The following is a 24,233-nucleotide window of genomic DNA, read 5'->3' as shown; positions in this document are numbered from 1 at the left end:
ATCATCACTGTCATTTTATTATTTTACCTTTTAGTTTTTTATTTTTATATTTATCGAGATCAATAACTTGAGTTATAGTGATATCATAGCAGGTGATAATGTTTGCTTACTGACCTTTACGTTTGTTTATATAGACCTTCAATTTCAACATTATATCCTTATCACCTTGGTCAAGAAATGAAAATGCAGTAAGCAAACATTAAGCAAAATTAAAAAAACCTTTACATTGAAGGGAATCGAACCCTTGAAATATTTGAAAAAACTTGATTGTACTACCTAATATTTACATGGAATACGTTAATATTATTAGGTACTTAGTACAATCATAATGTTTTCAATTAATAGTTTAAAATTTAAAAAAACAATTTTATTCTTTTAACCACGTTTATTTCATAAATAATGAATTCATGCTACAGCTCCTTACTCTAAAAAACACTATTTTTATAAACAAAAAATATGATGATATTTAAAAATAAGCAAATTACATTTCAACAATAGTTCACATTTATATGGAGTGAGTAATTTTTGACATTATTTTACCTATCAAATTTTCTGTAGCATCCATAACTTCATCGTAATTATCCTTGACTACATACTGTGCACTAACACTAGGAGTATCACCATTTATATTTTCATCTTGTTCTCCTCCATTTAGTCCATAAATATTTATTTTTATTAAATGAAGCCGTCTTCCAGTTGCTTTGCGAATAACATAGGATGTTGATGTAGAAGTCGGGGGTGAAACAGGCTTCAATAGTGATAAACTGCATTTTTTCTTTTTTTTCATCTCCTTACTAGATGCTTGAACTGGTTCTGCTGCTTGTTTTTGAGCTAAATCCTCGCAAAGTCTCTGAAATTCAGTTTCCGCGAACCCGTTTACATCTTGTGCGTAGTAAAAAGGATTTGTTAGATTTTCGTTGGGTAAGATAGGAGTCGACATAATTCTGAAACAAAAAGAAAAATAATTAATAAATAACGGTAAAAAAATACATGCTTTATTAAAAGTCAGCACATTGTTATAAAATAATTATAATAACTTACCAAGTAAAATACTCGATATTTATTATGATAAAATTATGAGCGCGGCTACTGTTTTCTTCGGGAGCTGTAGCAGGAATGAAGCTTTAATAAATAATAATTAATCTAATACTGTCTTGCGATCTAAAACGATGTAATTTGAGCAAAACGAAAACATAATGCTTTAGTGACACAGCATCACATTCCAAGTTTTTCCCGAGAGCTGTAACAGGAATGAACATGCATCGATAGTAAAATCTTATATAATCTTGTATTCTCAAATGGGTAATTTGAGCAAAGTGAAAACAAATCTTTAGTGACACAGCAACGCATTCCGAGTTTACACGTGTATGGTGTCATTTCTTTAAATTGGTTATTAACATTATGTTACATTTTAGTTATAAAATTATATAGAATATAATGTGAAGACTTTATAACAGGATTTTATCTTTTTTAACAGAAAACACAATGAAGTTGATCAAACAACCAGTAACATTGGAAATTAACAATTTAAATATAGAAGCGTCATCAATCCAAAAAAGGCATAGTTTGCTATTGCCCGATACGATTCGCTGTATAATATGTGGACCGTCAAATTGTGGCAAAACAAACACAATGTTAAGCTTATTACTACATCAAAATGGTCTCAAGTTTCAAAATGTTTACCTATATTCTAAAACAACATTTCAACCAAAATATTGTTTTTTGAATAAAGTTTTAAGCATGGTTCCAGCTGTTAAGCTCTTTACCTTCAAAGATGATAAAGAGGTTATTCCTCCTACTGAAGCCTTGAAAAATTCTGTATTTATTTTTGATGATGTTACTTGCGAGAACCAAGTAAATATCCGAGATTATTTTTCAATGGGTAGACATAAGAACATCGACTGTTTTTATTTGACTCAAACATATTCTAAGATACCAAAACAATTAATTCGAGATAACGTAAATTTTTTAATAATTTTTAAACAAGATGATATAAATTTGAAACACATCTATAACGAACATGTCAATTCTGACATGACTTGGTCAGACTTCAAAAAATTATGTTCAGATATATGGAAAGATCCATACACATGTTTAATAATTAACAAAGATTGTGAATTAAATAACGGTAGATATAGAAAATCTTTCGACGTTTTTGTAAAATTTTGAATGAAATTATTTAAACAGATTGTAATTTAAAATTAGTTTCATTTTAATTTTTACTACATAGTTCAATGGTTGTGTAAAATAATTAAAAAAAGAAATGGAAACAAGTTTGAAAAAAGAGTTAATTAAATCAGTAAAGGCTATTAAAAGTAAAGTAAAAAGATTACGTGATGAAGATGAAGAGTTAGAACTGAGGCGGAAAAAAATATTTAAACCACTGTCTGATCCTTTGAAAGCAATTGTTACACTAAGTAAATATGCTACAAACAAATCTTATCATGAAACTAATTGTAACAACGCAAGTGTTGAAAATAATCAATCGCCTGAAGTTCCAAATATAAACTCAAAACAAGATGGTGATATTGAAATTACTCACAACGATAATAACTTTGAAGAAAATCCGAAAAAACAAGAGGAAATGTCTGAACCTTTGGAATTTCTAAATGATGAAGTCAACATTTCCGAAACACTGGCAGACAATGATCTGTTTGGCGAGCAAAGCAATGTATCTATACCATTTGGTATACGTCGCATTAACAAAAAATTGATGATAGGAAATACCCCCGTCAAATTTTCAACTGTAGATGATATGTCTTCAAACAAATTAACTTTTATTACTATTGATGATAAAAGTTATGAACTAACTGCTGGTTTAATAGAACTTTTATTAAGAAATAAACCAAACTTGAATAAAGTAACTGAAAGTGATAAAATCACATATAAAGATATCTTAATTAGTACTAGTGCTCATAAAAGGGATTACAATCCTGCTAATCAAATTAAAGGTGACAAAGGAAAAAAATATTCTCAAATCATCAAACCATTATTTTATGAAAAGGATATGTGTGAAACAAACAAATTAAAGTACGGTGGTAGGCTACCAGTTTTAAAGAAATACAAAACTGATACTGATCTCATCTATTGGGATGATCCAAATGAGTTAATTGAAAGATTAAGATTGATTATTGCGTCCAGAGACGCTGGCAACACTAATCATGATAATGAAATTCTTTCGATTATTGAAGAGTTAAAAGAAGCGGGTATAATAAAAGAATAAAAGAAAGCACATTTATGGAGCGTGTTCAGTATTGATAAGCAGGTTGAACATGAAAGTTGATAAGTTTGGACATCATGTTAATAAGATGCGAAGAATGAAAGGAGTGTTATTAGAATGCGCTTTGAAGTGTACAAACAATAATTTGGATGCTCAGCATAAAAGAGTAAAAAATCTTGCGCAGCCGGTAGATTCTAACGATTGTGTTACAAAAGAATACGTTGATGTTTTGGCAGAGAATCTTTCAAAAAAAATATCATCAATTAATCAGTTTATTACAGAAATAAATATTAAAGTAAGTAATTTGATCGAAATCACCGAGGCTAGTAAAGTAAAACATGAGCAAAAACAGCGTCGTAAATGAAATACATAAAAATGCAAGAGTAAACTTTCCTCGTCGACATGTTGTCATGAGAGATATAGACGATTTATGGCAAGCTGACTTGATTGATATGAAATCTCTTTCGAAACAAAATTCAGGTTATAAATATATTTTAGTTGTAATTGATACATTCTCAAAATATGCTTGGGCATTTCCACTAAAGTTTAAAAATAAAGATCAGGTCTCTAAAGCGTTTGAATCTATATTAAAGAAAGGACGTATTCCAAAAAACCTTCAAACAGATTTTGGAACTGAGTTTTACAACGAAAATTTTAAAAAGATAGTCAAAAAGTTTAACATCAATCATTATTCTACATATTCCACTAAAAAAGCTTCTATAGTTGAAAGACTTATAAGAACTTTAAAAAATAAAATGTATAAACAATTCAGTTTCCAAGGAAACTACACTTGGACTAAAGGTGTGCTAGAAGAAATAGTTGAAAATTATAACACCTCTAAACATAGAACGATCGGTTTATCTCCTAACGCAGTTAATGAAAATAATAAGAAACTTATACTTCAAAGATTTAATGTAGGAAAACAGTTAAAAATCCTTAAGAAGAGAAATTTAAAAGTTGGAGATTTTGTGCGGATTAGTAAGTATAAAGGTGTTTTTGAAAAAGGTTACACTCCTAATTGGTCCACCGAAATATTCCGTATTAAAAAAGTACAGAAAACGAATCCTGTTACTTACCTTATAGAAGATGCTAAACATCAGCCAATTTTGGGCTCATTTTATGCAGAAGAACTTCAAAAAACAGAAAATCCTAATGTCTATCTTATTGAAAAAGTTTTAAAAAGAAAAGGAAACAAGATATTTGTAAAGTGGTTAGGATTTCCATCGAGTGAAAATAGTTGGATAGATAGAACGAATATTTTATAACTAACTAGTTCCCAATTTATTTATTGTTATTTAAGTGATAGTATAGTTATTTTACATTCATTGTAATAAAAGTAATTGTTCGCGCCGCTAGGATGTGTGCGTACCTATATATATGTGTCGAGTGACGTGCCGCGTATAAAGTGCTCAAATGAGAACCCCGACATTCGAAATGCGGTCAGATAGACAGCTACGCGCGGCCTGTGCGTCCACCATGTTACTTATTCTCAATTCTGTACAGTAGTAATAAAATGCTTTAAACAACATTAGTTGTTATTCGAGCTTGTTCGACACCTATCCTGAACAAGAAATGGCGACCGTGACAGGACCTGCAATTTCGGACAACGAAGTTTTGGCGAAGAAATCCACTCGTATCTAAAGTGCCACGCCACGCCTCATAACGGGACTACGATCTTCGAGCCGACTTCGATCGAAGACTTGGATCTTGTGTTGTGTCCACCTATTCAGCCGACGAGGTCTACAGCAGTTTGGAAGATCGAGAACCGGCAAGGATCATCAAGCAATGGACGTGGCCTGTTAAATCGAGTGAGCCAGTTCCTTTTCTTCGTCCCTAATTTGTCCCCTTCAGTCTGTGCAGGCAATGAATTTAGACCCTAAAGGCATAAAATATTTTCTATTATGTGCATAAATCAATGTAATAGTGAATATTAAGCCTACATCTAGTCTAATTGCATAGAAAATCATTAAGATTACCCATCTATTTTATGGCTGTGCACAATCTATAGGTATTTAATTACCTACTTAGTGCTTTTCGTAAGTGCCTTTACCTAAATAAACATTTATTTTAGGACTTCTTTGCTTACGAAGCTAATAAGCACTGTCTTTCAAGCTTAATTGCCTTAAAATAACAATTAAGTTAATCCAAACTGTGGGTAATCTATATTTACCAACTTAGTGCTTTTCGTAAGTGCCTATACCTAAATAAACATTTATTTTAGGACTTCTTTGCTTACGAAGCTAATAAGCACTGTCTTTCAAGCTTAATTGCCTTAAAATAACAATTAAGTTAATCCAAACTGTAGGTAATCTATAATTACCTACTTAGTGCTTTCGTAAGTGCCTACACCTGAATAAATATTTATTTTAGGACTTCTTTGCTTACGAAGCTAATAAGCACTGCCTTTAAAACTTATTTGCCTAATGTAAATAATCTATAGGTACCTAATTACCTACCTAGTGCTTTTCGTGAGTGCCTATACCTAAATAAACATTTATTTTAGGACTTCTTTGCTTACGAAGCTAATAAGCACTGCCTTTGAAACTTATTTTCCTAATAATAACAATTAAGTTCCAACTGTGAACACTGAACATCTATAATTACCTACCTAGTGCCTTTCGTAAGCGCCTTCATACCTAAATAATAATTTATTTATGGTCTTCTTTGCTTACGAACCTAATAAGCACCTATCTTTAAATTTTATTTGGTTTAAAACAACAGTTAAATGCCAAACTTGTTAAAATATACCTAAGTAACTACTTACTTATTTTGTTTTACGCCTCATTTGCAAGGCTTAGATCCATTTTACTCATTCTTTATTTAAATTGCTATTTACATGCAAACATTAACGCAATTATAAGTAAATTAATCCTAAAACTCAATTCTATCTACCTACTTATTTATTGTTTACGAGTTACGACTACAGTGTTGCGTCATATCAATTTCAGCGATTCAGCGCTTCCTTTCGAACAACGTCTACGCGTACGGTGCATCTACAAGCGCGCTTGCAGCGGCTGAATTTGCATCGTGCGACCTTGATCGTAGCCGCGAGCCTGCCTCTCACAGGCCGGCTCGAGTCAACGCATCGAAGTATAGGAGCGTATCGTACCTACCATTTTTATATTTTATTAATAACACAGTAACACTACTTAATTAAAATGTCGCTAAGCGAACAGAGTCTTGATACTAACCTTAGAGAATTAACAGCAAAACGTAGCTCATTTAAAGGCCGACTCACTAAGTTTAAAAATAACTTAGACGTTTTGTCTAGTTGCAAGTCGATTTCGCCAGTCGAAGTCAGCAAATTATCAATTAAATTAAGCCGATTTGAAACATTGTTTACGGATTTCGATGAGCTACAAACGCAAATAGAGGTTCTTAATGTAGAAAACCTAGACGCGGAATTAAATATTCGCGAAACTATTGAGCAAGACTTTTGCTATTGCATCGCGACTGCCCAGCAATTAATTGATACGAATTCTACTCCAAAGAAACAAAATAATTCATCGCATTCTTGTCATGATCACGACGAATGCGACGGGTTGTTGGGTTTTAAGTTACCAACTATTAAAATTTCAAATTTTGATGGTTCTTATTACAAATGGCTGGAATTTAAGGACACCTTTGTGTCTCTAGTCCATGATAATACTAGAATAAAAGATATACACAAGTTTTATTATTTGAATTCATACCTAGAAGGAGAGGCCGCCCGCGTGATAAGTAATTTGGAAGTAAGTGATAAAAATTATAGTAAGGCATGGCAGCTTCTCTGCGAGCGTTATGATAATAAGCGCCAATTGATAAATAATCACTTAAAGGCTTTGCTCAGTGTAGATACGGTTCGCGAAACCGAGAAATCTTTTCGTTTTATTATAGACCATGTCACTAAAAACTTGCGTGCCCTTCACACATTAGGGTTGCCTACTGAAAGTTGGGACATGCTTATAATTTTTCTTATTTCCCAAAAGCTAGACCCCACCACAAGTTTGAAGTGGGAAGAAAGCAGAAGCTCATTGAAGGACATCCCTACACTAGATGATTTCTTCCAATTTCTAAAAAATAGGGCAGATGTATTTGAAACAATTAAAAGTAAACGTCGCAGTTCCATAGAACCCTCACCAAAGGGTAAAAGGGAGTTTACTAAATCCTTCTCAGCGACCAGTTCACCTTCTAAATCTAAAGTTAATTTTGTCTGTCCAGTTTGTAAAGGTAAACATCGTATTTACGAGTGCTTGACCTTCAAGAATAAATCTCCAGAAGATAGATCTGCACTCGTATCTTCTCTAAATCTTTGCCGGAATTGTCTCCGCAAGGGCCACAGCGTGGACCAGTGTCGCCTGCCTGGTGGTGGCTGTAAGACCTGTAACCAACGGCACAATTCACTGATCCACGTCAACGTCTCCGAAAGTGAAGAAGAACCAGCACTAGAGACTGTTACCATGTCATCCACGTCGGTGACTGAAGTTCTACTATGCACCGCACTAGTTGATTTGTTTAATCCGTCTACTAATGAAAAGGTCACAGTGCGTGCTCTTCTTGACAGCGGAAGCCAGTCCTCATTCTTGACCACAGCTGTCAAACAAAGTCTTGGCTTACCTTCTCAAAGGATCGATACCAAGATCATTGGTATCGGTGGCACCAAACTAAATGTTTTATCAGAACGATGTTTAGTCCACATTAAATCAAAACTTTCTTCTTTCAATACGACTATATCTTGTTTAGTTTTGCCTAAGCTTACAGGTCAACTGCCTAAGATTGCCTTCGATATTACAAGATTGAATATTTCCAATTTTCAGCTGGCGGATCCAACATTTAACATTCCCTCTGATATTGATGTTATTCTGGGCGCAGAGCTGTTCTGGTGTATCATTGGCACTGAACAGCATTCTCTTGGTGAGCACTACCCTATTTTGCGTAGCTCCAAGTTAGGATGGCTGATAGCTGGTCCTATAGGCCCTAGTAAAAAGGCACATAAATCTAAGCCTGCTCAAGAAACTTCTTGCAACTTAGTTAGTTGTGACTCAGATTTATCTAACGAAATTACAAAATTTTGGGAACTGGAAAAAGTGCCTACTAAGACCATCTATAAAGAAGAGAAGCATCTTTGCGAACAGCATCTTCTCCAAAACACTTACCGCTGTGATGATGGCCATTTTTGCGTAAAAATCCCGCTTCGTTGTGACAAGGATTGTTTAGGGAATTCTTATGCATTGGCAGGAAGAAGTATTTTTAACCTTGAAGGGCGCTTCAATAAACAGCCTTTACTCAAGCAATCATATGTAGAATTCATGAGGGAGTATGCAGACCTTAAGCATTTATCTGTATACGACAAACCCCTATCAGAATCTTCATTTTATCTGCCTCATCATCCAGTTCTTCTAAAACTAACCAGTAAATCGACTACAACTGAAATTTCTGAACTTAATTCCCATGCCCCTACATCACAGAACCCAGCTTATTTAGTTTCACGTGGTGTGCAGCCCTCTTGCGTGAACCAATGTGAGTTATGGTGGCATGGATCGACTTATCTTTTAAAGCCAAAAGCGTCTTGGCCCGCACAAGAACGTGGCATTAAAAACCTACCTGAAATCAAAATACTCGCAGTGGAGGCCCAGGAACCTTTCATTAATTTAACTAGTATTTCAAAATTGCCTATTTTACAACACATTTATACCTGGGTGCTTCGATGTATCAATAACGTAATAAAGTCCAAAAATAGGTTGATTGGTCTATTGCAAGCTTCCGAACTTGATAATTCCATATGTGCTCCAGTGAAGATTTCACAAGGTCAGTCTTTTGCAAACGAATTGACACTTTTGTCTAGCAATAAGCAGTTTAAATCAAGTTCACTTCTATCTTCATTGGACACCGTTATTGATGCAAAGGGTATACTCCGCGTAGGTGGCCGTCTTTCTATGTCCGATTTTAATTACGACAAAAAATGTCCAATTTTATTATATGCTGACAGTCATCTAACTAAGATTTTATTTCATAACGAGCGTGATCGTCTAAAATCTGGGGAGTTTCAAGACTCTGTACAAGACTTTGTATCCAAACAGAATATTGAGTTTGAGTTCTCCCTCGTATACGCTCTTAACTTCAGTGGCTTGTGGGAGGCCGGCATAAAGGCAGCTAAATTTCATCTAAAAAGAGTCATGGGCACAACCCACTTAACTTTCGAGGAATTATCTTCATTGTTTGCACAGGTTGAGGCGATCCTCAACAGCCGGCCCCTCTGTCCTCTCTGTCCTTCCCCCAATGATCTCCAGTGTCTCACACCCGGACACTTTCTGATTGGCAGGCCACTCATGTCCTTGCCGAGTCCACCTCTACTAGAAATCAACACCAACCGACTCGACCGATTTCAACGGCTGGAGCAGGCGCACCAGCACTTTTGGAAACGATGGGCTAACGTTTATGTGGCCGAACTACAAAAGCGCACGAAGTGGCGCACAAGGTGTACAACATTGAAGGTACACGACCTAGTTTTGCTGAAGGAACCAAGCGCGCCACCACTCTGCTGGCGCCTTAGCAGAGTGACACAACTGCATCCCAGCGCTGATGACGTGCCCCGCGTTGCAGACATCTCCACCGCTCAGGGCATTGTGCGACGGGCCCTTAATCGGATCTGCCTGTTGCCAACTTCTTGCTCTTGAAAGAATCTTTCAAGGGCCGGGAGGATGTTCGCGCCGCTAGGATGTGTGCGTACCTATATATATGTGTCGAGTGACGTGCCGCGTATAAAGTGCTCAAATGAGAACCCCGACATTCGAAATGCGGTCAGATAGACAGCTACGCGCGGCCTGTGCGTCCACCATGTTACTTATTCTCAATTCTGTACAGTAGTAATAAAATGCTTTAAACAACATTAGTTGTTATTCGAGCTTGTTCGACACCTATCCTGAACAGTAATGAAAGAGAGCAGTATTCTCAATTGGTTTATAAATCATTTACCATTTGAACTTCATCTACCTGGATATAATTACTGTGGTGCTGGTACAAAATTGTATAAAAGGCTTGCACGGGGAGATCAAGGTGTAAATAAATTGGATGAATATTGTAAACAACACGATATTGCATACGACTTGTCAACTTCATTAAGTGATCGTCATAAGGCTGATAAAATATTGATGAAAAGGGCTAAGCAACGTGCTTTAGCATCTGATGCAACTTTGGGAGAAAAGATAGCAGCAAATTTAGTTAATAAAGCTATGATAGCTAAATTGTATACCGGGTCGGGACTGACTAGTAAAGCCAACAATTCTAAAACAGTGTCGCCAAAAAAATCCGCTTCAGGCACTGGTTTGAAAAAACACTTTAAACATGTTGTTGCTCATGCAAAAAAGCATGTGCAAAAAATGAAACCCAAATGTAAGAAAATGGCTATAGAATTAGCCATAGCAGCGGCTAAAGAATTGACTAAAGACTCGTCAATAAAACTTCCTCGAATTATACCAATTCCAAAAACTGGTGGAGTACTTCCTTTGATACCTATTTTTGCCGGATTATCTGCTGCGGGTAGCTTAGCTGGTGGTGCTGCAGGAATCGCTAAAGTTATAAATGATTTGAAAGACGCTAAAAAACGTTTTACAGAATTAAAGAGGCATCATGAAAAAATGGAAACCCTCCATATAGGCAAAGGTTTACATATCAAACCGCATAGAGGTAGTTTAGGAATTTACATTTCAAATGAAAAAAACTAAGAGAAAGGCTACCCAAACGAGCGCTCACCAATATCGACATCATCAACCATTCGCAAGACATTCCTTACTTTCGAGGGGTGTTTATGAGAGATGAGATGCCAAAACATCCTTTTCGAAAAGAATGTGGTATAGTTAATTTGGATAGCTCCAATAATCCTGGCTCTCATTGGGTAGCCTATGCAAAAGTAAATAATGAAATTCAATACTTTGACAGCTATGGAAATTTAAAACCACCTAAAGAGTTAATTCAATATTTAGGAACTGGTATGAGTTATAATTACAAAAATTTTCAAGGTAGTCATCCTTATAACTGCGGTCATCTATGTATAAAGTTTTTAAGAAGTTTTTGGAATACACAAAATAAAATGTATAAATAGTTCAGTAAAATCAGTAAATATTTAGTTTACGATCATGTCTGTAACAATCACTATTACCGGGCACAAATCTGTGTTGGAATCATTTTTTCAACCTCCTCTTATTCTCGATGGTGAATATGAATGCGGTTTATTATATTTTTCTGCTCTGAACTCAATACCAAACATAAATCATAGCAATAACATATTTGCATATGGTGATGAATGTAAATATTTAAAAATTCCATATGGTACTTATGATTTATATGACATAAGAGAATATCTTGCGAGTAAGTTAGACAACTGTGAAATTGAAATAAAACCAAATAATAATACTTTAACATGCTCGCTTTTTTGTTCCAAAACTGTACATTTTGACGTAGAAAACAGTTTAGGACGCTTACTTGGTTTCCCAAATGTAAAACTTGAAGCAAATAAATGGCATGAGTCTGTTAATCCAGTTAACATTCTTCCCTTGTCTGTCATCAGGATCGAATGTGATCTTATATTCGGATCATTTAATAATGGGTTTGCATCACATATTATTCATGAATTTATTCCTAACGTTCCTCCAGGATATCGATATATAGAAATTCCAAAAAATATTATTTATCTTCCTGTTAATAAGAGTAATATATCATCCGTAACTGTTAAAATCATTGACGAAAACGGTAACAATATTGATTTTAGAGAAGAAAATATCCAACTGAGACTTCATTTACGTAGAGCAAAATGATAGTGTTTAATAAAACACTTGGATATGAGGTGAAAAGAATCAATCATTTGCCTGCTACTAGAGCGCGTACACGTATTAAAGCAAATCATAATATTGTAACAAAAAGAAACAAAGATTTTCTCCGATCACTCGGATTCAAAGTATGAATATTCTAAATATTAATAACACCCCAGTATTCGATAATTCTATCGAAAGTTATGAGATCCACACGTACAATCCATACAATAACAGCTTTAAAGAAAATGATGAAATTCGCATTCCAATACATCAGCAAGACATATACATATTACCATGTAATAGTTCAATTTATGTTGAAGGCTTTGCCACAGTGACTGGAAAAGATCAATCGGGGAAAGAAATAAAGAAACCTGTAAATTTTACTAATAACCCTGTTATGTTTCTATTTCAAGACATAAGGTATGAAATGAACGGTATTGAAATAGATCGCGTAAGAAACCCTGGAATAACCACAACATTAAAATCATACATATCGATGAATGAGGGGGATAGCAAAGTCGCAGCATTGTGGGGTTGGCAAATGGATGGTTTTAAAATGACAGAGGGATATTTTAATGCTGTTATACCATTGAATAAAATAATGGGATTTGCCGAGGATTATAATAAAATTATTATAAACTGTAAACATGAACTTATTCTGAATAGAAGTAATAGTAATTTAAATAGTGTAACAATTCACAAGGATGATAATATAGATATAGAAGTACGAACAATTCAGTGGCGTGTGCCGCATATAAAAGTTTCGGATCGTGAAAGACTCTCACTACTTAAGTATTTAGAAAAAGACAAACCTATTCAAATAGCATTCAGAAATTGGGATTTATATGAATATCCTTTACTTCCTAAAACTACAAAACATTCGTGGTCAATTAAAACTACTTCTCAACTTGAAAAGCCTCGATATGTTATTTTTGGTCTACAAACTAATAGGAAAAACAGTAAGACTAATGATAGTTCTATATTTGATCATTGCAAATTAACGAATGTAACACTGTTTTTAAATTCACAGTATTACCCATACGATTCACTTAATTTGAAATTTGATGAAAATAAATACAGTATATTATACGAAATGTACACTCAATTTCGTCAGTCTTATTATAATCTTCCTGTTGACCCGTTGTTTGATCTGATCACATTTAAAGAAAAGGCACCACTGTTTGTAATTGACTGTTCAAGACAAAACGAGAATTTAAAGACAGGACCTGTAGACGTACGTTTGGAAATTGAAAGTTCGCAAGATATCCCGGATAAAACATCAGCATATTGTCTTATAATAAACGATCGCCTCTTTGAATATAAACCCTTAAGTAATATTGTTCGCAAGTTGTCATGAGTGTCATCATTGATGTACAAGGATTCAAGACGGATTCCAATGAGTTTATAGTAAAAGAAATAGCTATATTGTGTAATAACCATATCCAGACTTATTTAATCAGGCCACCATACCCATTTTATAATTTAACGAAAACGGAAAGAAAACAAGTTTGTTGGATAGAAAAAAACAGAGGAATACATTGGAAAGAAGGTTTTATTTCATACTTAAACTACAAAGATTATGTAAACATGAATAATTATTTAAATAATAAACGTGTTTATGCTAAAGGTGTAGAAAAAGTGCAGTGGATATCGAAAATGTTTGGTTGCGATAGTGTTTATAATTTGGAAAATAAATCTTGCCCTAGCTTATTAAGTTTGTATGAACAATACGAAACGAATAGTGATGTGTTTAGTTGTTTATACCATCCTTCAATATGTGCATTAAAAAACGTGCTTGTTTTAAGAAAATGGTGTCTCGATAATAAAATTTTCTAAAAAAATATATATCTAGTAGTTTTTATTTACTTTCCTTTTGTTAAGGGTTGATTAGTAATATAAGTATGACTAGCAAAGTATAGTCAATATTTTTATTAGTTGTTGATTAATACGACTTTAGTTTATTCATGTACATGGTCTAAGAAAGTCATTCCTTTTCAAAAACTCAAAGTAATCATCATAATTATAAACAAATAAAAATGATATTACAAGTTAATGATTTAGTTGACGTTGTTATTGTAAAATGGAATTTGTGTGGGCTGCATCATGTACATATATTAAACTATAAGGAATACGATGGTATTCTGATATCAACGATCTCAAAGAAATCCAACATTTATTATCAAGGTCTTAAAGTTTCCGCACGCGTATTAAGAATAAATAATAAGTATGTTGACTTGATACCATCAGCTGATTAATGTGTAACTAAAACCGTCTGATTTTCATAAATAACCTTATAAAGCTGAGTCATTAGGATTTATCTGAAATTGACACATTAAAAGTAATTTGTTGAACGATTTAAAATAAACGATTACTTATATAAATCCAAATAATTCTAAAATGAGATGTCAATAGCGATGTAGGCTATCCAAGAATAAAATCACCATTGAATCATCTTCGAGGAGTTTGTGACAACCTGATCATTCTCTTGTTACTGATTATATTTAACATCGATCGTGAAATTGGAAGTTGTAGCTCACGTCTATACGATGCGCGGCGCGGTGCAGCTACACCGCTAGACGCGCCGCGCTTTATCTAGAGACGTGAGCTACAACTCCCAATTTTACCCTACTATCAACCATTCTCATATCATTGAAAGAATTGAATATCATTGAAAGTTGATATCATATATCAAATAAAGTAAGGTTCTTGTTAAACTTGCCCATCAAAAAACAAATAACTGGGTTGCACAAATCTGCATTAAAAACTCCATGGTTTAGGGTCTTTTGTCGAAAATTTTTAGGTTTGGCGCATTTAATTTTAACTGTAATAAAGTGTGGACCATGACGAAATCTCAACAGTATGACAGAACCAAAGGGTGTCGAAAAGATAAGAATTGTTTTGTGAATTTCCTGAAACTCTTTTTAGATCTGTTGACTTACTTGGCAGCCGCTTTCTGCTGCTCCTGTCTTCTCCTCATCTGTTCCTTTAACGCTTTGGTTCTCGCACGGGCACGTTTCCCTCTAACCAGCGCTTGAGCGCGCACTACTCCCCGCTTTATCGTGATGAAACGATGACGCTCACGGGTTCCCTTCCACCAGGATTGTATCTGAATGGCTGAGTGGCGCATTTGATGGTAGTGTTTTCTGTAAATAATTATAGGATAAGTTCATCCAAATTTCTGAATTGTGAAACAAAAATGTTAGAAGTTCCCTGGGACCCCAAAGTCTATCGGTTTTTTTAACTATGTGCCCTGCCCATTGACACTTCAGCACCGCAATCCGGTTAGCTATATCGGTTATTCAGGTTCTTCTACGGATCTCCTCTTTATGATTTAGAGAAACTCTAAGCATAGATCTCTCCAGAGCTATGAGGCCCTAACATACTTAGTTAGCCACCATCAATGAACATACTCGTAAACCTTCTTCTTCTAGTGCCATCTCCAATCGAAGGTTGGCAATCGTTAAGGCTGACTGGATTTTGTTCACCGCTGCCCTTTAAAAGTAACCTTGTACTCATATTAAACCACTGGTGAACATAAACCACCAAAAATATAATCAGAAGCTTTGAATTGAGAACTTCTTTTTTGTATACGACGAAAAATATGTAGGTTTACGGGCGGTGGTAATCATTTGCTCGCTATTAAAAAAACAACTGACGTAGATACTGGGTGATGATGATGGCATCTATATGACTAAGGACACATAGCAATGAGAAGGTAGAACAAAAAAAGGTACAAGGGCAACAATAAAAGCAGTACCTCGCCAGGTATCCCCTGATTTGCGCCTGCAGCAAGGTGGCAGCGGCTCTCAGTTTGTCCGCGCGCGCTCGCTCCAGAGCGCGGTGCAGGGCTTCCCGCACGAACACCCGCGCAGCTCCCAGCTGGAAGTCAGCACCCACTGGAAAAAAACAGTCAAAATCAAAATCAAAGTCATTTATTCAAAGTAGGTTATGCAAAGTACGCCTTTTGAGAGTCAGTATTGTTAGATTTGTAAGATGATTAGTGGTGATAGTAAATAATTAATTACGTTAACTGAAAACTAAAGCTACGAGGGTTCCAAACGCGCCCAGGTCTGAGAAGAGCCCACAACAAACTTAGCCAGGTATTCTTTTTACTATCACCACTTCCCAAAATCACTTAACTTATTAGAACTGTCAAAGCTGTTAAGCAACTCATTCCCAAGCTTTCTTATCATTTAACTATAGTCTTATTTGTCGGATCGAGCCGAGGATCGTTTAAGAATTGATGAAGGCAGGCGGAGATCCTTAGAGTCTTCTTCGATCACTAGGCTACTTTCGTTTACTGCATGTCACGACTACCAGCGTAACTAGGTAAACCTAACCTAACCTACCTAGACCGGCTCCTCCACCCCTTACACCGGTCCCAAACCAACCATCTAACCTAACCACCACAATAACAACTCGTTTAACCAACAGTACCACTTTAGGTAACCACTACTCTAAAACCGACAGACTATTCCTACTGAGAAGTGTCCTCGGCAACAACCGGACGAATAATGCCTCGCTACGCACAGCGTGTCTGATTTTATAGTCCAACGACGACAGTGGGGAGATGACGTAATGCTCAGTGAGCAAAGTATTGACAGCTAGAAGTCGGTACCGCCGACACGGCCATTCTGACCTGCGTACGTCCTCGTACGCTAAATGTCACAAAGCATGTGAGGACAAAACCATAACCACAAAATCACTATACCGCTCGTCTATCCTGACTAGCAGTTAACTGTCAATGAACATCTTTTTCATTCTAAACCTGGACATCAATGTCCCCTCAACCACTCAACACTAGTGGACCGGACATCAGCGTCCCCTCAGTCAGTAAACCTCTGTAAACCAGAAACATTACAATAATTAACGTACAATGCTATTGGTTATGATTCTGACCATCACGGCTTTTTCTAGGGCTCTTTGGCTTGACTAATTCATCACATCTCAACACTTGACGTGGAAGTAGACACAACCAACCTAGGTTAAGAAATCACTTTCAACTGATCATCTGTCTAAAAAATAGGCTAACACTGCGAGAAGAACCAAAACCTAATTACAAGAACTCATCTACTGACATGTCGCGACGCGAAAGTTAGTTGAACCGATTCTAAACTACAGTTCATATGATTAGAGCGCAATTGCTATTGCAACTCTTAATCAATCATGATCTAAACATTATTCAAAACGAATTTACCACTGGTTCGGAATGCCACAACCTAGCGAGAAGAACCAGCAAGAAACTCGGTGGCGTCTAACTGAGTAATTAATTTCTTGGCATCTAACTGAACTTGAAAACAAAATTTTTTTTTTTTTTTGGTTTTTGTTAAGGGTATGTGGTTAACTGTAACTGTGCGGTGTCTATGACAGTAAAACTCTTTTAACATCGTCGCGTCACGGCCATTCTGACGCGCGACCGTCCTCGGGAGCTAGCTGGTGACCGGTCCGTCCCCACCGTCCCTGATTCATGGATTGTCCGATATTGCTCGTGCGCGTTCGTGCTCGCCTTCGTAAATCAGCGCCGACATGGCCATTCTGACCACAGGTCGCCCTCGACCTGCCAAAGAAAAAAAAAAGAACACAGTACCGTTGTACGAAACAGATTACGCACGGAAGCCCTCATCCTCGTTGGACACGACTAATAGTGAAAGTAAGGAGGCCCCTGTCCTCAACTTACGTCACAAAACACAAAAGTAAGGAGGCCCCTGTCCTCAACTTACGACACAAAACACAGAAGTAAGGAGGCCCCTGTCCTCAACTTACAAAACACAGAAGTAAGGAGGCCCCTGTCCTCAACTTACGTCACACACACAAACGTCACAAAACACAGAAGTAAGGAGGCCCCTGTCCTCAACTTACGTCACACACACAAACGTCACAAAACACAGAAGTAAGGAGGCCCCTGTCCTCAACTTACGTCACACACACAAAGCGGCAATATTAAGATTTTGAAAAAGTGCAGATTACCTGTAGCTTTCACCTCCTGGACTTGAATCAGATGTCCTTGTCTTTGTCACCATTAACCACTCGTTTCCAGATATTCCAAGCTTTGGTAATTGATTCACGTATCTCCAAGAGTTTTGGCTCGACCTTGCAACAAGCCAGCTATTTTCTTCGATGTGGTTAGGTGGAGCTGAAGAGGCTCCACGGTTCATCCCGCTTCTGATGTCGGATCGAGCCGAGGATCGTTTAAGAATTGATGAAGGCAGGCGGAGATCCTTAGAGTCTTCTTCGATCACTAGGCTACTTTCGTTTACTGCATGTCACGACTACCAGCGTAACTAGGTAAACCTAACCTAACCTACCTAGACCGGCTCCTCCACCCCTTACACCGGTCCCAAACCAACCATCTAACCTAACCACCACAATAACAACTCGTTTAACCAACAGTACCACTTTAGGTAACCACTACTCTAAAACCGACAGACTATTCCTACTGAGAAGTGTCCTCGGCAACAACCGGACGAATAATGCCTCGCTACGCACAGCGTGTCTGATTTTATAGTCCAACGACGACAGTGGGGAGATGACGTAATGCTCAGTGAGCAAAGTATTGACAGCTAGAAGTCGGTACCGCCGACATATTAATTTAAGTCTATAAACTTAACGTTAACTAAACCCTAAAAGTCTTGAAATCCTCCTTGAAAGGACCTTTAGCGTTATTCGCATGTCTTTTGATCCTTGATTTGGAAATCTTTAAAAACTGTGGATTTTAGTTTACATCATTTAAAACTTTAAAATAGGTACTCACTCAATACCATTGCCTTATAACCATAGCTACGCTTCTTAACACTTTTCCAACTGATTTTCTTCACAACTTTCAACATTTCCGTTTGATTAGTTCTTTGCGACTGAGCCGAGAATTCGTAGTTAAAGTAATAGATTTCGATAAGAGATCTGATAGAACCTTTCAAGCAATTTAATCAACAAACGCAGAGATAGGGTAATTATTTAGGTCATTAAGCTACTCGTAGATATCAAATAACGGGGAAATGATAACCATACCTATAACTGGAGATTGATTTGTAGTTTTTAAAGTATGGTACTCTATTTTGTACTCAATAGTCACCCGTATAGATATAAGATAATTATGCATAAAGTTTCCATAGCTACGACCCTCGCCCAGCAAGGGAAGTGTGGTATGTTTGTAAAGCGTATCTACAGGGTTTGTTTCGTTGTTTGGCCGAAACTCTTACATTCAACCAATTTGACGATTTTTGTTTTGTGAGATTTAGTTGTAACTAGAACTATATCACACTAATATTATTAAAGCGAAAGTTTGTGTGTGTGTGTGTATGTTTGTTACTCCTTCTCGCAAAAAATACTGGACGGATTGGGCTTAAATTTAGAATGGAGATAGATTATACCCTGGATTAGCACATAGGCTACTTTTATCCCGGAAAATCAAAGAGTTCCCAGGGGATTTTTGAAAAACCTACACAACATCCACGCGAACGAAGTCGCGGGCATCTGCTAGTCTAGTATAAATAAGTAGTAGTAGTAGGTAAGTAGGTACCTACTTATTGTATTTTTCGACAATAGGTACGTGGTAGGCGTGAATCATTTCTGCAAACGATTTCTAAGCTCACAAATTACAATTTACTAGCACGTAGGAGTGGTACTGAACGATAACTCATTTACATAATCCAAGTACGAGTTACGCACACCGACAGTGTGACCCTATTATTTATTTGTACGGAGACAGAGTCATAAGAATACCGGTATTATTTTCTGCCTTTTGACAAACGTTTGGTTTGGATTTAAATTACTGAGATACGAAGGCAAGGGACCTAGTATTCCTTCGCTTTGGTGTGCGCCAAGAATCTCATCTTATCCTACTATATTTGTTTTACCTTGACAAGTAACTTCAATGGCTAGAAATGCATAGAAAACTTCACTCAATCACATTGAAATATTTTGTTAAACAAGGAACCATAAGCTAATTTGCTATAATCCATTAAACCAGACAAATCTGTTTGCTGCATGCTGCACCGTACAGATTTGTCTGTTTCAACGGATTATAGCAAATTTAGCTTTTGGTTACTTTTATCATGGACTTTCGGAAAGTAAACCGTCGATCTTTCCGAATGCAGTCCGCGCCTTGGCCGTTGAGCTACTGGAGCTCGATATATACTATATTACTACTACTATTATTATAACTTGAATGTAAACAAACCAGCTCCAGTGGGCGGCATCTCGGTCAGGATGGTGTTGCAGATCTCTCTGTAGGGGGTGGCGCGAGGTGGCATGGACTTCAGCAGATACCTACGAAAAAACGATTTTTTACCCAAATCAAATAAATTATTTATTGACATGAATAAACATCAAAGTACTAACAAACATCTAACGGGTATTAACAAAACTTAATATGTCTTTGAAGTTCAGTACATTATAATTCAACCAGTTTTTTTTTTGTTTGAAAGACTTTGTTCGTTAGATTCCAATAGCTACCTCATGAACCTTTTGCGGTAAGGTACGTGAGCAAGTAGATGAATCTAAAGTTAATATTTATACAAGTTTGTTTAACTTGAGATTTTTGCTGCAATTTCTTCAGGTAGAGTTAGTTTGAAGATCCCTTAGCTCATACGCTGCAGGTGACTGATGTTAGTCTACGTTCCAGAAAGAGTGTACCTTCGTGCAAAATTTTAAATTATCCAGTAAATTGAACTGTACTTTTACGCAGCCTTTAAAATCTTGATCCTTACCGATAACGCTCCACGAAGCTCTGGAAGGGTATCCGTATGGGATAGCCCATCTGCCTAATCTTGATAGTGTCCAGCATGCCAGTGTAGCGCAGCTGGGCTAGCACGCACGGCATGTCGAACTTCATCGCTGACTTGTCGGTGTTGGGCTTGATGCAGCGCACGAACCATGGGTTGCAGCGGGACATGGATTCCAGTAATGAGTGGAGACTGTCGGAGAATCTGTACAGGGAAAAGGTCTGTGAGAATTTCAATCAAGTACTTAGGTAAATCTCTTTCTCTATGCGATTGAGAAATGAGAAAATCGATATACGAACCAGAGTGAGAACCAGAAGCCATGGGTACTGTTCACGACAGTAATGGAACTTATAACATGCTTATAACGTCGAGGCTTTGACGTCACGGCAGACGTCAAATGTTACCTACATTTGACGCTAGGTAGACTATAAAACGACTTATCGGTTGAGTGGACGACCTAATCTGTAAATTGCCTTTAATTATGAACAATGATAGCACATACATGTTTTGATGGTAGGTATATAGCTGATTGCTTGACGATTTATCCCTGAAAACGCTCATATAGGGGACCTTAATATAGAATAAAACGTTCATTGACACATTAGCTTGGATGTAAATTAGGAAGACTTCGTCAAGTCATCCGTGCTTTTTCATTAAGATGCAGGGAGTGTGATGTATGGTTGCTATAAATAATTTGTACCATCTGGTGAGACCTTAAGACCAAGGAATCTTAATGCAGTCAGTTCCGATTTAAGTTGACCAACGGTAATGCAAACGAAGTTTATTTTCGAAGGTATGCAGGATTCGCTAAAGTATGCAAATGCAAGTTGATTTACCCTGCATACTAAGTAGTCCCACCGCTTTATCGGTAATTCTGACCTTAGAAATGGTATGTGCCGTTAAGGTGGGTTCTCTTAATATGTGACACTTGGGTTTTTTTAAGTCCCGACGCAAAAAGAAGAGTGAAATTACATCGTTTTGTCAGTTTGTCCGTCTGTAGGATCATAGCGTTTAAAGTTTAAACGAATATGTACCAATTAAATGCGAATTTTTATTGACTCGTTTTTGCAGTAATACTTTTCTAGGCACGAATTGAGAGTAAGTTAGATCTTTTTTCGGGCGGCAGTTTAGAAAACGTATGTAGGTACTCCCGCCAAACAACAGTTGTTTTTATCTTTGTCATCTTTTATCGAAGCATATCGAAGTGTATTGAAGTACAGGTAGAAGTGAGTGCCTTGATTAAAAGCTCTATTTTTGCTTAGTACAACAAATTTTCAACTAAATTCTAATAATAATAGGTAAATAACCGCGCGTAAAGATTACACGCATAATGTTTTTTTAACTATCGGGTATATTTTTATACCTGGCTGCAACAGTAGGGGTTCTCGGCTTCATAGTAACAAATCTTCCATTAGCACCCCTGGGAAGGGTCTTGTTCATGTCGTGCTGCGCGCGCAGTTGTGCCGACATCTCTGCTACCAACGGCACTCCACTGCTGCACAGAAGTTCTAACACATCAGCTCGGAGCGCGTCCCGGTTCTTATCCAAGAAACCTTCGACGTTGTACCAGACTTGCCCTGCATAATGTCTAATCTGCAAAAAAATAAGTATTTAATCCTCAATGTGCTTCGTTTCTACGGATATTACCAATGGATATATACAGAACCCGTTAGGAAAGAATACACTTCGACCTTTAGAAAGAAATAATGGCAGTTTCGGTTTCGTATCTGAGCGTTGGGTCTGTCGTTGACACTGATATATCACTTATCAGCGATAAAGCGTTAATAAATGAGTGACAGAGCCGAAAATGAGGGAGCTACGAAGCCGAAACTGACGATAATCTCTTTTTGAGTTTGATGTGTAATCTTTTCTGCGTATGTAGATACCGCTATTTTCTTAAAGCTGCAGTAAAGTAGCCTATACCAAAGTTTGACATCTACAGTGCAGGGATTACAATAATATTATTGGCTGACTTGGCGGTAATGTGCTAAAATACACAGTTGCAGCTAGAAGCCATAAATCTATTCTGCAATTGTTGCAATTTGCTAAGCCCAACTTACATGCTAAGGCCTAGTTACAATACTCAAAAGGATTTTTAGCCACGTGACTTACCCCGAATTCATTTGCTCCTAATCTAGGTCTAGAGTATAATTCGTTGAGAGCGTGATTGTAATGGCACTTTTCTAGGAACGAGGCATCAGATGCCCGCGGGAAATTGCTCTCATCGTCCAAGAGATGCAGAATACCCACTGGCTTTTTACTTAGAAGTTGAATGACTGAAAATAAAATACAGCTGTCAAAAGCATCGAGATAATGGAACGAAAATTGTACTCAGTATATCAAATACTAACCTGGTGAGTTATCGTTCCACGTAAGGTTGGACCATTCCAACCTTTCTTTTTGGTATTCCTGCTGCTCCAATTTAAAAATATGCTTATTGAAATAATGTTGTAGGGTTTCGTTAGCGTAGTTTATACAAAGTTGCTCAAACGAATTCTCTTCCAAGTCTTCGAAGCCGAAGATATCGAGGAGAGATATCCGGTGAGCATCGTGTAATCCAGCGCGATGGACTATCGAATTTATTCGAAGGACTAGCCAGTTGAACAGCGAGGAGTAAAGCGCTTTGGCGAAAGCATCTCTTGCGTCTAACGCTTGATCTATCGGTAAAGGAGACCGCATGCGCTCCGCCCTCGCCGCAGTCACTCTCGTTGTGAGGGCTCTCGCTAATTCCTCTGCAGGTACTTTGAGTAAATGTGCCGCCCAGCGCACTTCCGCGCCTCCACCTAATTGGACACCCTCTTGTCCGTGCCTTAATTGTCTTCTATGGAAATAAACGTTACCTAAATGTAAAACAGCTGCTAAAACTTTAATTATATCCTCGCGTTCAGCGTCTCCGATACCGAGCACTTGCATGGCTCCACATAGAGCTGACCAGTCGGCGCCCGCACCGGCGCCACCCGCATCTCCGCCTTGATTTAAATAAAAATAATGTTCGGCTGACAACAAGCCTCTAGATTTCCTCTGCTCCTCATCCAACCCTGCTAATAGTTCATAGAAAACATGATAATTTCTTTCACCAGGGGATTGGGTGACGATGCGAGATTTTTCTAATAAATAATGTGCAACCCTCGCACCGGCTAGCGCGCCATCTTTAAAGTAAAGTTCCAGTAATTTACCGAATCGACTAGAGTTATGATTTTTTGGTGTTCTCGCGTTTCCGAACGCTTCGAGTAAGGGTGCGGCTTCAAGAATCTGTTCAGAGACGGGCGCTCGGCCAGGCGGAGCGGGCGCTACTGCGGCTAGGAATTGGACTGCTAGCTTGGTAGACTCTGTTTTGCCAGCTCCTGATTCGCCAGATATGAGTATAGCTTGAGGGTATGGCAATGAACTCCGCGCTGCTGCTGCTATCGCGAACAAATGTGGTGGTAGGTCCCCTAACGCCTCTGCAGCATGATACCTAAAAAAACCAAGATTGTGACTTGAAACTACATTTTGTAACATGGT

General features: G+C 37.2%; 2 protein-coding genes across 2 annotated transcripts in view; one reads left to right on the top strand and one right to left on the bottom strand.

Moving 5' to 3' along the window:
- The window catches only part of LOC123871817 (unconventional myosin-XV), a 144,167-nt gene that overhangs the window by 60,628 nt on the left and 59,306 nt on the right, over positions 1-24,233 (bottom strand). The window contains exons 4-10 of the mRNA XM_045915796.1: positions 23,081-24,186; positions 22,842-23,005; positions 22,093-22,322; positions 20,715-20,933; positions 20,186-20,274; positions 15,767-15,905; positions 14,949-15,152 (exon numbers count right to left, since the gene is read on the bottom strand). Of these exons, the coding sequence (XP_045771752.1) occupies positions 14,949-15,152; positions 15,767-15,905; positions 20,186-20,274; positions 20,715-20,933; positions 22,093-22,322; positions 22,842-23,005; positions 23,081-24,186 (2,151 nt within the window). The remainder of the gene's footprint in view (positions 1-14,948; positions 15,153-15,766; positions 15,906-20,185; positions 20,275-20,714; positions 20,934-22,092; positions 22,323-22,841; positions 23,006-23,080; positions 24,187-24,233) is intronic.
- On the top strand, positions 5,558-9,661 carry LOC123871833. The gene is made up of 2 exons (XM_045915826.1): positions 5,558-8,113; positions 9,522-9,661. Exons 1-2 carry the CDS (start codon positions 6,379-6,381, stop codon positions 9,554-9,556), a joined length of 1,770 nt encoding a protein of 589 aa, XP_045771782.1. The 5' UTR covers positions 5,558-6,378; the 3' UTR covers positions 9,557-9,661.

The sequence above is a fragment of the Maniola jurtina genome, chromosome 14 (genome assembly GCF_905333055.1).
Source record: "Maniola jurtina chromosome 14, ilManJurt1.1, whole genome shotgun sequence".
NCBI classification, from domain to species: domain Eukaryota; kingdom Metazoa; phylum Arthropoda; class Insecta; order Lepidoptera; family Nymphalidae; genus Maniola; species Maniola jurtina.
This window is presented reverse-complemented; position numbering and strand designations above follow the sequence as displayed.